Source organism: Rhinolophus ferrumequinum, chromosome 10 (genome assembly GCF_004115265.2).
Source record: "Rhinolophus ferrumequinum isolate MPI-CBG mRhiFer1 chromosome 10, mRhiFer1_v1.p, whole genome shotgun sequence".
NCBI classification, from domain to species: domain Eukaryota; kingdom Metazoa; phylum Chordata; class Mammalia; order Chiroptera; family Rhinolophidae; genus Rhinolophus; species Rhinolophus ferrumequinum.
This window is the reverse complement of record NC_046293.1, coordinates 23,451,668-23,468,913: the sequence shown is the minus strand read 5'-3', so window position 1 is coordinate 23,468,913 and position 17,246 is coordinate 23,451,668. Positions and strand designations below refer to the sequence as shown.

Genomic DNA, 17,246 nt, shown 5'->3' with positions numbered 1-17,246 from the left:
GAGCTTTATCTTTGGGTATCTTATGCGACCTGGGAAGAAGGTTTATCTTTTTAGATAGATTTATGCTTGTCTCTGTCAGGAACCCCATGTATTAACTTAAGACTAACATTTGTGTCAGCTTCTCAGCTTGGAAGTTGCTGAACCATGTGGTAATATCAATTTGAACCTGAAACCTGTGTGAGAGCAGGCCCATGGCTACAAATTCTAGAGAAAGACTTAATTTTCCCACTTGCAAACAGTTGGAGACAGACAAGTTACTTATCTTCTATGTTAGTGGCTGAATTTTTTCCCTAGTTCACCCTCTGGAAGGAGGGTCCCTTCACGGTGTCAGCTGTGAGCAGGGCTCTTGTTCCAGCAGTCTTCCTGAGTCAGGCTCATAGCCTCATTTCCTGTTCTTGCAAAGCTCGACCTCAAGAAGCCTGGTGGGAAACCAGAATGGCTAACCACATAGGCCTGCACTGCTTCCTGCTCCGTTTGGGCCCCTTTTGTCCTTGATCCTTGGAGATGTTCATTATTTTCCTCCTAGTTTAGCTGTGCATTTGAAGAACATTTGTCATATTTAACATAGCATTTCAAGATGTTTTGTAGTAGATGAATTTTCAGGTTACCCAGTTTTTGTTTTGTTTCGTTTTTAAAGCTGGAAATGGAAATCCTTAAGTGCTGTTTCTGCTATAGCGTGCAAATTCTGCCTCTTCTACCATTTTTTTCCCCTTGGGAACATTCATCTTTCTCTCCTGAGGTGGTAAGGGAGTGGGGGAGTATGAGGTACGTGTGTGGGGAAGGGAGGAAGTTGGGGACACGATGGTTTCCCAAAGTCTTAGGGTGGGTGATATCACATGAGAAGCAACGACGTGGGCTTCCTTACCTAAGTATGTCTTAGGCTGCCTATTGCCATGCCTGGAATCTCCCCAGGAGAGAGTCACCTTCCTCCCTATTTTATCAGCTACGTCTTTTAGCAGGAATTAGTTTAGCAGATGATGTTGAGAAGTAAGGTCTTAGGAATTGGAGGTTAAGAAGAAGGTTTAGTGGTGTGTGTGTGTGTGTGTGTGTGTGTGTGGTGTATGTGAGGTGTATGTGTGATGTGTGTGTGTGTGGTATATGTGTTTGGTGTGTGGTGTGTGTAGTATGTGTGGTATGTGTGTGGTGTATGTTGGTGTATGTGTGTGGTGTGTGTGTGTGTGTGGTGTATGTGTGGTGTGTGTGTGTGTGTGTGGTATGTATGGTGTGTGGTGTATGTGTGGTGTGTGTGTGTGGTGTATGTGTGATGTGTGTATGTGGTATGTGTGTTTGGTGTGTGGTGTGTGTAGTATGTGTGGTATGTGTGTGGTGTGTGTTGGTGTATGTGTGTGGTGTGTAGAGTGTGTGTGTGTGGTACGTGTGTATGTGTGTTAGGGATGGGTGTGTGTAAGATCGGGGGGGAGTGGTGGAAGAGTCTTTAGGAGAACTATTAGAATCAAACCATCCCAGCCATCATTTTCCAAAGGACTTGTGACCAGGCCCTTCATCTTTAACTTGTCCATTAACCCTGGCTGGGACCCAAGTTGAGTGTTTTTGTCAGGGGCCAGGGCTGGATCATTCATACCCAGCATGGACAGGAAGCATTAATTCTCTCTTTCCTCCAAACATGGTGGCTAAATTGGCTCAGGTTGAGGTATTTTTCCAAACTTCCCTGGAATCTGGCCTTGCGAGCCGGATCTGGTCTGTATTCCTGCCTGGCCTGGATCGGTCTGCCTGGTTTTCCTGTCTGAATGAGAGGATCAGGGAGCAGGTGACGGGGGCATGGGGAGGGCAAGGCAGCTCATTATGGCAGCTGCCAAGAGGTCTCCCACCAAACTGTTCAAAGCCTTATCGGCTTGGAGGTGTTTCTAATACCATTTCCGTTCATTGTTTCCCCTTGGTCATTAAGAGGAGGCCAGTCCCCTGTTGTGGCAGCTCACAGCTATTGTGGGAAAGGGGCGGGGGGTGTTGGTGGACGTCACAGCTTGGGCCTTATCTGCCTGGCTGTGCGCAGCCACTGGGTCACTGAGCAGCAAGCCAGGGCAAAGCAGCAGCACTATCCAGCCATACCGTCCGCCGCTGTTGGGGAGCATGGCCTAGGACTGGGGGCACTGCCATGCAGCTGTTTCCCACGGGACCTCGGAGATACTTGCGGCCCCATCTGCAGGGGAAGGTATGGCCTTCTGGGAGGAGGGCTGGCTCCGTTGTGAGATGAAGATCAGGGCTGATCCCACCCTCTGAGGAGCTGGGGTTCTCGCTCCCTGGACTAGAAGGGCTTTGTTTGGAGAGTGATTCAAAGCCAGGGACCATCCTCAGGTCCCCTCCTTCACTTGCCTCTGGGGGGTCCTGTGGCTGCTTCTGCTTGTGCCTGGGTTTTACTGTATTTCCTACTTGACCAGATGAGACTGGAATGAGCTTTGCCTTCATCTCTGGTACTTTTTGGGAGCAGCCTCGTGTATCTGTGTGTGGGGAAGCTGTAGGAGAGGCTACCTGATTTGAGACCAAGTCACAGCCATAACTGACACTAAAGAGTTCCTTCCATAGATATATAACAGATTGGGTGGCAGAAAGGAGTCACCCCCAGTAAATATCCGATGACAGGTTCTGCACTTAATTTAGCAACCTTTTCCAGAGGAAACAGCTCTGGAAGGGGCTGTAAGGGATGTGGGGTTGTACTCTGCCAGGCAAGGTCAATTGTCCCTCTCTGGTGGGATACTCAGTGTGGATACTTGCCTGGGACCAGGGCGGCTGGGCTCCTGTGCATTTATCAGATCCACTCAGTGAGCACTGTCTGAGCATCTTCTGGTCACTGCGCTAGATGCTGGTATGGAGATGAGCAAGGTGCTCATGGTACAGTGTGATTGACAGACCAGCACGTGGTTCCTGAGCATTCTCCAAGTCTGGTGCCTGGGGTAGAACAAAAGCATGAGAAAGTTCTTACTCCCTAGTTTGCTATCAAGTGTGGAAGGATGAAGAGGCAGGAAAGTATGCATCGTCTCTTAGCTTCTGCAGGCGTGCAGGGAAATGGGAGAGGTCAGCCTGGCCTGGGAGCACAGAGGGAAAGGCAGAGCCCTCCTCTGCCGTGGCTCTGGGACTGCTTCTTGGAGAAGGGTGCCTGGGGTCCTGGCTCACAGTCACTGTTACTCTTGGGCCTGAACCTGGCCAGGGTCTTTTTTTTTTTTTTTTAATAACTGGTACTCTATGTTCAAAGGCAGACAGGAGCCAATGAGGGTCAATCTTCTTTCTTGCTTGAAAAATAACGTTCTTCCCACTTCATGCATGGATAGTAGCACATATGTGAATCCATCTATGTGGGCAGTAATCACCAGCTCATTTCTCCTGCTTCTCTGCAGATGATTCCTGCCAGGCTTGTGAGAGTGCTGCTTGTTCTGGCCGTCACCTTGCCCGGTAGGTAACAAAGTGCTCCCACACTTCACTCCTGCCCTAGGACCACTGGGAACAATCCCCTCCCAGAAATAAACAGGTGTGTCTGGAGCTCACCTGTGTGTTCAGCCGGTGTTAGGCTCCTGTTGGCCCTGCCAGAGTCACTGGTTGCCTGGTCAATTCCTCTTATGAAGATTTTGCAGAGTCCCACTGCCCCTGATTTGTATTCCCCAAGGAGCAGGTATCTGAAAATGCCTTCTCCAGCTGGGGAATTTAGAAGCACAAGGGCTGGAGGATGGGGAGGAAAGAATCTAAGACTTGGATAGAACCTCTGGTTGAACCTCCCATAGTACAGATGAAGAGACTGAGGGTCAGAGAGGAGAAATGCTCCAAAGGCACACAGAGCCAAGATCAGAGGTCAGTTCTCCTGGGTCCCAGGCCAGTTCTTTTTCACTGGACTGCACTGTCTTCCTTTCATCACTGAGATTCTGAGTCTGTGAATGGCAGGAAGGACCCTTTTCTGGCCTTGGTTTGTCTCTACTTACACAGCTCAGGCCAGCAACATCCAGCTTGCTTCTCATGGGTTAGTCTGGGACAAAGTGTATATAGGGCTGCACCCTCTGCATCTTCCTACTAGGTGGATCCTGTGCCAGGGGACCAAGAAAACTTAGAGATTTACTGCTGTGGTTCCCCACCTGCCAACACACACACACACACACACACACACACACACACACACACACACACGGTGTGAGGGTGGCAGAAGAGTCCTCTCAAGAGTCCTCTCAGAGTTACAACATGATCCTGTAGGAGTTAACACTTTATAGATTCTATGTATCAGGCACACAGGCCGATCTGTTTAGAATACAATCTGTTCAAGATATACTAGTAGATTAATGTGCAGAGATGCTGATTACAATATATCTATATATCAGAAAACTTACAGAAATGCTAAGAACCTAGCAATAGGGGTGGGGGTTGTACTATATACATTTAGAAGTGAAATATAGTGCAGCCACTAAAAGTCATACACAATGGCATGAGAAATTCTTTACAATACAAGGTATAATCAAACAATACGGTGAATGTTTAAATAAAAATAATTTATTACATTAAAAAACACATTGCCATTAATCCCCCTCAAAATACTCTCCCTTGCTTCAAACACACTTATCCCATTGTTCTTGCCACTTTCTGAAGCAGTTCTGGAAGTCCTCTTTCTTGAGTGTCTTCAGTGTGCTGTAATGGCTGCCTCGATGTCCTGAATCATTTTGACTTTGGGGAGGAGCCAGAAGTCACACGGTGCAGGATCCAGTGAATAAGGTGGATGAGGACACATCATAATGTTTTTATTTGACAGAAATTGCCATCTACCAGAAGTGATGTGTGACATGGAGTGTAGTCATGGTGGAGGACGATTTACGGCACACTTGAAAACACACCTTCTCTCAATCGTAGCTCACACTCAACTGACTACACCAAACAGTTGAAACTTGTCACACCCTGTTGCTAAGGTTTGACATGCCACTTCCCGCATTAAAGATCCTCGCCTTTCTGTTGGACGGCACTTGGCAGTAGCATTCACCGTATTTGATGATCACACCTTGCTTTTTTGAGAAACAGGTTGTAGTTTGCATAGGATGATCACAATTTTGTAAAAAACCCACAGTTATATACAGGTTGTCAAATAGAACAAAAACAAACACTAAAATGGTAGCTCTAGTTACTGCTGAATGTTGGTTACAGATGATTTTAACTTTTTTGTATTGTTCTGTATTCTCCAAATTTTCTATAATGAGCACGTATCCCATTTAAAATTTTAAATCAGTAAGTAAATGGCATTAAACCAGATTTCCTGAAAAAACTGTTCCTCCATTGTTTCTATGAGTCCTGAGTCATATGTGCGGGAGGAAAGCAGCAGCATTAGTCTCTTTGGAAAGAAAGTACTTCCCCACAGCCCAATTTCTAAGAGACACAGCCTCATTTCTAGAAGCCTGGAGTGGTTTGGTCTGGTGGTCCCACTTGTGCTCACCTGTGGGCCTCTCCCTCTAGGGACCCTATGTGCAGAGGGGACTGTTGGCAGGTCATCGATGGCCCGCTGCAGCCTCTTCGGAGGTGACTTCATCAACACCTTTGATGAGAGCATGTACAGCTTTGCGGGAGACTGCAGTTATCTCCTGGCTGGGGACTGCCAGCAACACTCCTTCTCGCTCATAGGTGAGTCTGGGGCACCAAAGGGAGGGAGCCAATGCAGATGGGAGCCAGCGGAGCTCAGCCTGGCATGTGGGGCCTGAGGGGGTAGAGGAAGTTTCTTGTTCTTATGACAGCACTTGATCTTAAAGATCCCTGCAGAGAGCATGGTGGGGAATGGCCTTTCCATGACACAGGCTTCCCCCGGGCCTTCCCATGGGAGCCTGGTGGGATGGAGAGATTCCTCATGCTTCTTTAGTGGTTGTGTCCACTATTCTGGGTACAGGCAACACTGTGGGAGCTGTGGCATCAAGAGCAATGAGGAACCAGAAGGTGCTTGGTAACAGGCAAAACCCCTAACAAAAGGGAAGGATTGTCGCATGGTCTCGGTCAAATTCAGAGTATCTAACTGGTGCTGAGTACTTCCTGTGTTACTGGAAAAGCACTGGTACTGTGCTCGTGTTATTTCTGCACCACCACAGCAGCTCTGAGATGTAGGGACAGAGTCAGGCACCTCTGTTTCACAAATGGAGAGCCAAAGCCCAAGGAGTTCGTCTGATTCTCTCAAGGGCAGACAGATCATCAAAGGAAGAGGTGGATTTTGATCCTGGACTTATCAGGACAAAGGAACTTTCCTCTGTCCTAAGGAGAGAGGGCACTTGCCGAGGCTGGGAGTGTGGCTGGAGGCAGTGATGGAAAACTGTGGTTTGGTGACAGTCCCATTCTAAGAATTAATCAGATGGTTTGGTGTGGGAGTGAGGAGTATTACACAACCTAGCAAAGGCGGAGTCCTCAGCCTTAGGACGTGAGGTGGACATGGACACACCCACACTGGGGAGAGAAAAAGCAACCCCCTTCCCTGGAAAGCTGAAGGCTCAGGTCCTCCCATCTCAGATGGTCCCAATATTTATTTTAAGTGGATTTCTCTACTTTAAAAATCATGGTGCATTTGCAACAACATGTATGGAGCCTGAGAGCATTGTGCTAGAGAAATAAGTTAGAGCAGACAGAGAGAAAGACAAATACTGTATGATCTCACATGAGGACTCTAAAAAGAAAGCATTTAAAACAAAAACACCCAACCATAGTGGATCACATAACTCACAGGAGAAAGAGACCAGATGTGTGGTTATGAGAGGGAGAAGGTGTGGAGTGGGAGAATTGGATGAAGGTGGTCAAAGGTACACGCTTTCAGTTATAAGGTCAGTAAGTATTGGAGATGTAAAGTGCATCATGGTGGGTGTTATGTTAACACTGCTGTGTGGTTTATTTGCAAGTTGCTAAGAGAGTAAATCTGAAAACTTCTCACCACAGGGAGAAAACATCGTTTCTTTCTCTCTTTTTTGTCTATCATCTATCTATCTATCTATCTATCTATCTATCTATCTATCTATCTATCTATCTAATCATAGTGGAGATGGTGCAGACCCCCTACCTGAGATGGCTCTGGGGGTGTCATTGGGAATGGAGGGTAAGGAGTGACAGGAGGAATGTTTTGAAAGAAGGAAATAGTGACACCCTCTCCACCCTGTGGCTTTCCAGGGAGGGGGCCCCTATGGAGACACTGGGGTGCCTTGGAAGATTCGCTGTCTTGACTCCACAGTGTTTTAGCTCGGCTCTACTGAGGACTCCTTACTCTAGAGATGGATTTGTAAGCAATACGTAATGACATCTTAGTACGAGGCACAGAGTTCATATTCTGGGCTCAGGGAGGCAAGCAGCATGTTGGAAAAGCCCCCTCCCCTACTTAAACCCAACTCTGGACCCCTCCCCCTTAAGCGTAGCCATCACAGGGAGGGAAACTCAAGCTATGCCGGTGCCACCATGCTGTTTGTGTCGTCTGCTCCAAGAGGCTCCCCCCCAGCACTCCCACGCTGTCCAGCCCTGGGCTCCGCCACATGCGCTGATTGGCAGATTTCTGTCCTGTAGGACCTGGTAGCTCCGCCCCCAGCAGGAACAGAAGCTTGGAAGCAAAGAAAGAGCAAGCACTGGAGTCAGAAAACTAGTACTTTCTTCTTTCCCTCTTCACCGAGTGTCCTTAGGGGAGTTACACAGTATCTCTCAGCCTCTGCGTCCTCATCTTTAAAATGGAGATACTGTGAGGATCAAGTGAGAAGCAGTATTTGCAAGTGTGAAGTGTTACCCCAACCTTAGTCATTGAAAGCAGCCACTGTAACCCAGGATGTCCACTTGTTGGCCGTGAACATGGTGAAGATGAGGGGCTGCTGAGCCCTTGGGGGCATTTCTATCAAGGTCAGGGTAACGCCAACTCCCTTCCCCAACATACCCATGTGGATTTGCGGGGAGGCCTGCCCCTCGGGCTGTCCTTTCCTGGGTTTCCTGGCCAAGGAGGAATTGAAGGGCTGTGTTAGGCCTCTCTGTTTCAAACCATCTCAGTGGGACCCCCTCACTGGGTCCTTATTCTTATAACAACTTGCTCTTGTCAAGTGCCAGTTTTATGGCAGGTAATTGGCCTAAACTAGGCTATGGATCAATTACACTTTAATGTAGGTTGGTTTAATTCCCACACCAAATCAGGCTGCTACTTTTTCTGTTTTCTGATGGGGTGGGGGAGGGACTTGGGAGGAGAGGAAGAATCTGAGGATTATCGGGAAGGGTGGGCTGGCACGGCTGCTTCAGGGGCACTGGGGCCAGGGGAAGGGGTCCAGCCGGTGAACGCTGCAGTTCCCATTCCTCAAGCATGACTGTCCTTGCACACACCTCTGCTCCATTGTTCTCCAGTAACATCCTGTTTTCTCGCTTCCAACTCGCAAATTGCCATTCCTCTCTGAGTGTCTGTGGACCTTGTACACATCCTGAGTAAAGTGTTTATGTCTCAGCCTGAAGGACCACCTTGTGTGACGGGGTGGCCCTTTCCTTGACCAGGCCCATCCTGGGCAAACAAGCTCCAGGGTCCCAGGCCAAGGCCAGCAGCATGGGGAGGTGGGGCAGGGAGGGAGAAACTGCAGGAATCCTACTTGGAGAGACTGCTCTTTTTAGGCCATGCTGCAGGATCTGGCTCCTTAGCCAGCCCAGGGCGAGCCATAAAACACCAACAACGTGCTGAGTCACTTCCCCAGCCCGAAACTAAGTCTCCACATCAGTAAATGGCGTGGTCGTACCAGATGGCTGTTTCTCAGCATCTGGATGGTGATCATTTGTATCAGAATTATAGGAGTGGAATGTGAAGAGTTTGTTATAAATGCACGTTAGCAAGTTCCACACACTGACACTCCAGAAAGCACTCAGAGCTGCTCTGGTTCCAACTGCCGACCTGCTTCCCAGGCTGCTGCTTCTCCAACATTTGAGGGAAGCCTCACTCCCCCACTTGCTCCTCAGTCATACGTTGAGAGCATCCCTGGTTCACTCTGGCCTCTTGGGGTGGAGACCCAACCCATCTTCTCCTAGCAGCGACAGGAAGTACTACCGTGCATTTTGGGGGAGTGTGGGAGTGTCCCCTTCACACTCCCTGCTCTCCAGGGCTCACTGGCAATTTCTAACGGCTTATCTTCCTAATGGAAGCACATCATCAGATTCCCTGCTGAGTTCTGCAGGGAGGGAATAAAGCAAATAAAATAGAAGGCTAATCTAGAGTTCTCTCCTGCATTAGTGGTTAACGGAATCCAGAGCACTCACATACCCTATTAAGGCAGCTTTGTGGTGCAAAAGGAGATTGGGAATTGGAGTCAGAAAACCCAGGTGTGGGCTCTGCCCCATGTCAACAGTGTAAACCAATTATTCTCAAGTGGGGTGATTTCCCCTTAGAGGATATCTGGTAGTGTCTGGGACATTTTGGGTTGTCACAACTGGGGTTGGATACTCCTGGCATCTGGTAGGTAGGTGCTGCTAATATCCTACCATGCACAAGATGCCTCACAACAAAGAAATATCTGGCTGCAGCTGTCAATAAGTGCTGAGGTGGAGAAACCCTGTTGTAAACTTAGGCCTCACTTTCTCCGTCTGTAAAATGGAGCCAGTTTAAATCAGTGTTGTTTTCAAACGGAGTCACAGCCTGTAGACCATAAATTTAATTTAATGGTTGTACCCAGCATTTAAAGAAATAAATGGAATAAACTAGAAGACATCAGAAAGTATCAGAATGCATGGCATACAGTGAGGGTAAATAGTGTTATGTGAAATGTGTGAGTGTGTATACTCTGGGTCATGAAGTAAATTGTGTTTTTACTTTGCTTTCTGAGCAAGAAAGTTTCACAACCAGTTGTTTAGATGGTCTCCAAGATTCTTCGGGCTGCCACAGTATGTTTCTCTGAGTTGAAGGCTTCTCTAGGACATATTTCCAAAAATCCCCTTGTCAGCCCCCTGCTTCAGACATGGATCAACTGCTTTCAGGGCCTCCCTCAGCGTCCAGGGTCAGCAATTCTACAGGCTCTGTGCAGTCCAGTCCTCACCAGTCCCTGTCCCCTCCTCCCTGCCCCTAGGTGGGTGACTCTCCCCTCCCGGCAAGGCAGTCCCCTCTCCCGCTCCGGGTCCCTGCCTCACGCAGCACTGGGCTCCGGACGCTACCCGCAGGCTGCCACCTCAGCTTCCTAATGCTGATCTCTCCCGGGGACCACACAGAACCAGCCCTTCAAATACTTAAATCAGCACCTGGTCTGAGTCGCATCTCTGTCATCACTCAAGCTCTGTGATGATGGGCAAGTTAGTGACCTGGGTGGACCCAAGTCCCACAGTCTATGGGGCCAGGCTGCCTACGTCATTTACTTGAACAATGTGGGAGCTCCATGCACCCCCACAGTGGGAGTCTCAGGGCTCCAGCCCACGCTCTCCTGGTTCCCTCTGGTTTGACTTTCTGCTTCTGCTGAATTCTTGGCTTCTCTGGCCTTGAAGGCCCTGCCTTTCAATCTTACGGTGATAGTGACCTCTGGGCTTTCCTGGGCACCTGCTTAGCCGTCTTCTGGGGAACGAGCAAGCCGCGATGTAGGTGACTTTTCATCCTCGAAAGCCTTGAAGAGCAGGAGATCCACACAGCTTCCTGGATACTGGTGTTTGCTTCCTACTATGGCCTAGTACATTTTATGGCATATAGTTAAAGTGGCAAACTTTTCTGTAGCACTCACCATATGTCAGGCACTGTGCTAAGTACTTTACATATAGATAAAGAAACTGGGTCACAGAGAGGTTAAACAACTTGCTCCAGATCACAAAGCTAGTAAGCACGGATTTGGAACTTGAACCCAGGTCATGTGGCTTTAGAATCTACGTTCTTACATTGTACTATATACTACCTCCCTAGCAGATTCCCATTCATTATAGAAATATTAAAAACTTAGAGAGATATATTATAGGAACAATCTTATCTTGCTTCTTTAATATTTTCATTTTGCCCTTTTTTGTTATCTCTTTCTAGAATACCTGTTAGTCAGATATTGAATATCCTAGACTGGCACACGGATTTTATTCTTTTTTTCTCTCCTTTTTTTTCTGCTTCAGCTGAATTCTTGGCTTGTCTGGCCTCGAAGGCCCTGCCTTTCAGCCTTACGGTGATAGTAACAGGCTTTCCTATGCACCTGTTTATGCCTGTCTTCTGGGGAACAAACAAGCAACTATGTAGGTGACTTTACATCCTTGAAAGACTTAAAGAGCAGTAGACCCACAGGTGCAGGGCAGTGGCTCACCTCAAGCTCTCTGGTTGCGTCCAAAGCCTTTCCGATCTACCCTCCAGCCACACACTCCTGGCTGACTTGTTCTCATAGCCCTTCTGGAATCCCTAATAAGGGGAAGGAGAACCTGCAACAGGGAGAGGGACACAGAGAGTTCTCTCCTGTTTGCAGGAGTGAGATGCCTTTGTCTCAGAGGCAACATCCTGGTCGAGTTACCCAGGGAAGCTGGGGTAGAACCACCGATCCACCTGCTTTACGAAGCTGGAGTGAATGGGAGGGACAGTTGTACTAATGAGAAGACGGGTTCTGTGGTCATTAGGGACCTGGAGACTCCAGTCTCTTGGGCTCACTGTGTTCCCCTTCAGCAGGGGGCTGGTGGAAGGAGATGGCTCACTCAGAGCTAGGTGTAGTGTTCAGTGTCAGCCCCAGCAGGGCCCAGGGAAGAGATTTAGTCTTTGGTCCACTGCGAACGCCCAGAGGCCCGGAAGGCTCCTGGGAGCGACTGCAAATTGGAGGTAGTTGCCAGGCTGTCCCATTTGTTTGTGTTTTCCACACTTTATTATGGAAAATTTCAAACATATAGCAAAGGTGACAAAACAGGACAGTAAACACCCATATACCCACCACTCAGATTCAACCGTTAACATTTTACTCTATCTACCTAGTTGTGGTTGCTTTTCTTTGGCTAATTTCTTGCTATCAGTAAGTTGGCTCTACCTTTTAAAGATGTGCTCGCTGCAAAAACTGTTGTGAGTGAGAATGCAGGGCAGGCAAGACTCCTCAAACAGGACGAAAGCCCTTCACCTTGGCTGGCGTCTCCTTTACCTCCTGACAGTGTTGGTCTGGAACTCTGTAGAATGCGGTTTGCGGGCTCTGAACCTTTCTCTGAACTGCTAATAGTATATCATTCAAGACTCTGCTTAGAATGTACTAGTTATTTACATGTGACGGCTGTCACTGAAATCTCACTGTGAAGAAATCGATTTTCTGTCTCATTCTGATTGGTTAGGAGTGTGTGTGTGCGCGCACGTGTGCACGTGCCAGGTGGTCACTGTCCTTGGTCCAGCTCAGGCCTCGGTTGGGGGACTCCTCCTTGCAGATCTCTGCCAGGCTGTAACTGGGGTGGGCCCTTCCTTCACTTTCCTTATCAGTGGCCCCAGCTGTGGCAGCAGGACCTCGTATCAACAAACCTCCCAAGTTTCCTGGACTTAGTTCTACAGATATTCTTGCCTCCTCTTTTTGCTGAGGAACCGGAGCCCATTTTTCCCTGACCCTGCAAGGAGAAGGCATGTTTCCTCATTTCCAAGGTTAAGTTTACACCTGGGCCCTATGCCCCATTTGTTCAGGAGCCCCAAGGCACTGTGCCCCCCAATCTGTCCTCTTCCATCTCTCTGTCCTCACTGGCTGCCCTTCACCTTCCCTATTTCCATCAGCTTCTCAGTCTCTAAGGCTTGCGATCAGACTCTGTCCTGTTCCTGTGGCTCCCTCATCTCCATGGCATTCTCAGTCATCTTTGAATTCCACAGGCCTGGCATGAGCCCCAGTTCTCAGAGACTAGCTGTGGGATTGTGAAGTCTTTATAATGCTGCAAAAATGCATCTTACCTGTTTTTCTGCTGTCATGTCAAGTGCCACCACCTGTGTCTCTGTTTGTCCGTCATAACCGGACCTTTGTCATGTTGTCAGAGACGATTGTATCATGTGTTTGGCTATCCAAACATCTCTACTGGTCACATCGATAATTTATTACTTCCTTATTAAGTCCCACACTGCGTGAGGGACTTCACCTACAGAGTCTCTAAACTTCTCCCAGAGATTCAGACTCAGTAAACTGAGATGGGACTCATGATTTTCCATTAAAAAAAGAAAAGGGACCAGGGATTCTGATTGGGGCTGTCCAAAGAGGACATTTTAAATAACACATCCTAGAGTTCCTGTTACCAATAACGCACTTTGTTCCTTTTATTTGCTGCCTTACAATGTATTCAATTGTTGCATGCTCGTCTTATTTTTACACTTAGATTGTAAACTCCCATCAGGAAGAGGTCATGCTTTTATGTTTTTCTTTTGGGAAATATAAACAACTACTAGAGGGCTATATATATATCCAGAAGGCACTCAGTAAATATTTTGAGATGAATAGAAAGATGAATGAGTAAATGAGATTTTGGGGCGATTTTTGCCCATTTGTTATGCCTTTTGGGGGAAGATTTCCACTGGGATAAGATTATAGATGATGATTATAAATATATTTATTAACTTTTCTGGGTAATAATCACCACTACTGACTCTTCTTTTTCAGGGAACTTCCAAAATGGCAAAAGAGTGAGCCTCTCTGTGTATCTCGGGGAATTTTTTGACATCCATTTGTTTGTCAATGGTACTGTGTTACAGGGGGAACAGAGGTAAGTCAGAAGCCCAAAACGTCCAAATTAAAAAGGACCCTGGGACACCATTGCACACCCCCCTCATTTTTCAGATGAAGAAACTGGAGCCCAGAGAGAGGAAGTCAATGTGCTCACAGGGAACGAGTAGCAGGGCTAGGGGACAGCTGGGCTCCCGACTGCTGGTCTTACCGCTCAGACCCTTTGCACCACAGTCTGAACCCGTAGCCTGGGGTTGGGGTTGAAGAGTGGTAGAGACAAGCAGAAAATATATGAGAAGCCCACTTCCTGAGCTCATCCTTGTTTTTCCAGCGTCTCCATGCCCTATGCCTCCAAAGGGCTCTATCTAGAAACGGAGGCTGGGTACTACAAGCTGTCCAGTGTGGCCTATGGCTTTGTGGCTAGGATCGATGGCAGCGGCAACTTTCAGGTCCTCCTGTCAGACAGATACTTCAACAAGACCTGTGGGCTATGTGGTAACTTTAACATCTTTGCTGAAGATGACTTTAGGACTCAAGAAGGTAAGCTTTTCTGGGGTACCATTTCCCAGAGGCATGGTTGTGCTTATAACTTCCCTGCTCACTAACCTTCACTATGCTCCTCCCCTGGCATTCCAGCCTCCGCCTCACTCACCTCACCTCAGGGTATCCTGCCAACCTTCCCTCTTGGCATTCCACCTCGCTGCCTCGACCTCTCATCACACCAGGTCTTGGAACTCCTCAAACCTGACTTGGTTCAACTTTGAATTCCCCATAGCAACTTACGTGTGGTAGATGGTTGGTAAATGCTGGATGGTTTGAATAGGCCCACCTGAACCAGTGCAATGGAACTTCATGGATAAAATCTGTGAAGGGAGGTCTTTAACACTGCCCCAAAGGGCCAGTGTGTGTGTGTGTGTGTGTGTGTTATAAACAATAGAAGGTAACAGAGACAATGTGAAAATCACTACTAATCTTTAATCTTCTTTTGATAATTTCAATTACATAAACATTTGATTAGTGACGCTCCCTTGCAAAAGCTGAATATTTATATATAAGTTCTTTTTCCTTATGACCCAACTACCCTCTGATTAAGGGGTAAGTGTGTAGAGAAACAATTGACTATGCCTTTCACTGGACTGGAAAATAGATTGTTTCTGTCTTCTCCAGCACTGATTTTTCAAACTTTTCATTGTTCAATGTGTACATTCAAGACTATAAATTTTCCTTAAATACCATGTTAGCTGCACCACACCAATTTTGATATGTAACATTTTCATTTAGTTCTTGAATTTTCCAATTTTCATTTTGAATTCCTTCATAACCTATAACATGGTTTAAAATTTCCAAATGTTTAGAATTTTTTAAGTTATCTTTTGTAATTAAATTGATTTCTAAATTAAATTAGAAATTTGGGGAGATTTGTTTGTGGTCTAGTACCTGAATTTTTTTGCCATTGTTCTATATATGTTCCAAAAGATTGTGTTCTCTGATTACTGCAGGATTCCTATCCTTATAAGTACATACTTATTAAGTTTCTTAATTGTATTATTCAAATCTATATGTTTATTACACTTTTTGTCTGCTTCACCTACCCATTAGTAAGAGAGCTTCTTTAAAATTTTCTACACTGGTGGCATATTTGTCAGTTCCTTCATGTAATTCTGAGTTTTGCCATATATATTTTGAGTACTTGTTATTAGAGTTTAGAAATTTTGAATCTTTCTGGTGAATTGTTTGTTTAATGTGATGGGTAATCATTTTTAACACTGTCTTTTGCCTTAAAATCTGTCCGATGTTAATATAGGTACTCTACCTTTTTTGGTTTGTTTGCTTGATATATCTTTTCCTATCCTTCCAACCTATCTGTGTGGTTTTGTTTTAGATGTTCAGATGTGTCCATGAAAGCAGTATGTAGCTGAATTTTATTATTATATTTTAAAAGTCAGATTTATTGAGGTATGATTTACATACAGTAAAATTGAGTCTTTTAGTGCACAGTTTTATGAATTTTCACGGAAGTGTAGAGTCATATAACCATCACAATCAAACTATAGAACAGTTTCATCACCCCAAAGTTCCTTGTGCCTCTTTGTAGTCAAATTCCCCCCCACTACTAGCCCTGCTAAGCACTGATACTTTTTCTGTTCTTATTCCTGTTTTGTTCCTATAGTTTTAATTTTCTCAAATTCATATAAATGCAATCATACAGTACTTAGAGTATTTTGCCTTTTAAGTCTGGCTTCTTTCATTTAACATAGTCTTCTAGGGATTCATCCATGTTGTTGCTTGTATCAGTTTGTTCTTATTTATTGTTGAGGGCTAAAGCTACAATTTGTCCATTCACTAGTTGAGTGATACTTCATTGTTTCAAATTTTTAGCAGTTATGAATAAAATTACTCTAAACATTCATGTATAGATTTTTTTGTCTCCATTTTTTTTATTGTGGTAAAATACACGTAACAAAAATTTACTATCTTATCCCTTTTTTCAGTGTATAGGCCAGTGTCATTGAGGACATTCACATTGCTGTGCAATCATCACCATTATCTATCTCCGTAACTCTTTTTATCTTGTAACTGAAGCTCTACCCGTTAAACAACAACTCCTTATTCTCCCCTTGCCCCTGCCCTTGCAACCAGTGTTCTACTTTTTGTGTCTATGATTCTGACTACTCCAAGTACCCCATATAAGTGGGGTCATATAGTATTTATCTTTTTTGTGACTGACTTATTTCACTTAGTATAATGAATTCATTTACAATTCATCCATCTTATAGCATATGTCAGAATTTCCCTCCTTTTTAAAATTTTTTTTTATTGGGGAACAGTGTGTTTTTCCAGGACCCATGAGCTCCAAGTCAAGTCATTGTTTTCAATCTAGTTGTAGAGGGCGCAGCTCACTGGCCCATGTCGGAATTGAACTGGCGACCTTGGTGTTACGAGCACTGCACTCTAACCAACTGAGCCAATTGGCTGCCCCCAGAATTTCCTTCCTTTTAAAGGCTGTATGTAAAGGCATTGTATGTATATGCCACATTTTGCTTATCCACTCATGCATTGATGGACAGTTGGGTTGTTTCCACGTTTAGCTCTAGTGAATAACACTGTTATGAACATGGGTGTACAAGTATTTTTTCAAGACTTTGTTTTTTATTCTTTTGGGTCTACACCCAGAAGTGGAATTGCTGGATCATATGGTAGTTCTGTTTTTAATTTTTTGAGGGACCACCATGCTGTTTTCCACAGTGGCTCTGGCATTTTACATTACTACCAACAGGGAACAGGGGTTCCAATTTTTTACATCCTCACCAAACTTGTTATTTTCTGTTTTGTTTCAGATAGTTGCTATCCTAGTAAGTGTGAAGTGGTATTCATGTATAGTTTGTGTATGTGTGTGTGTTTGTGTGTGCGTGTGTGGTGTGTGTATGTTGTGTGTAGATATATGCTTTAATTTCTCTGGGTAAAAGTCTAGGAGTGGGATTAGTGGATGTATATTTAACTTTATAAGAAACTGCCAAACTGTTTTCTAGAGTGGCTGTAGCGTTTGTATTTCTAATAGCAATGTGTGAGTTCCAGTTGCTCTGAATCTTTGCCAGCATTTAGAATTGTCAGCTTGTTATTATTTTTTTTATTTTAGCAATTTTAATAGATGTGTAATTATATCACATTATTGTTATTTTAATGTAACCT

General features: G+C 45.6%; 1 protein-coding gene across 1 annotated transcript in view; it reads left to right on the top strand.

Moving 5' to 3' along the window:
• Window positions 1-1,956: 1,956 nt before the first annotated feature.
• VWF (von Willebrand factor) overlaps window positions 1,957-17,246 on the top strand; it is a 138,187-nt gene continuing 122,897 nt past the window's right edge. Inside the window, exons 1-5 of the mRNA XM_033116665.1 lie at window positions 1,957-2,170; window positions 3,351-3,405; window positions 5,434-5,598; window positions 13,494-13,596; window positions 13,888-14,096. Coding sequence (XP_032972556.1) covers window positions 2,114-2,170; window positions 3,351-3,405; window positions 5,434-5,598; window positions 13,494-13,596; window positions 13,888-14,096 — 589 coding nt within the window. The 5' untranslated portion in view covers window positions 1,957-2,113. The remainder of the gene's footprint in view (window positions 2,171-3,350; window positions 3,406-5,433; window positions 5,599-13,493; window positions 13,597-13,887; window positions 14,097-17,246) is intronic.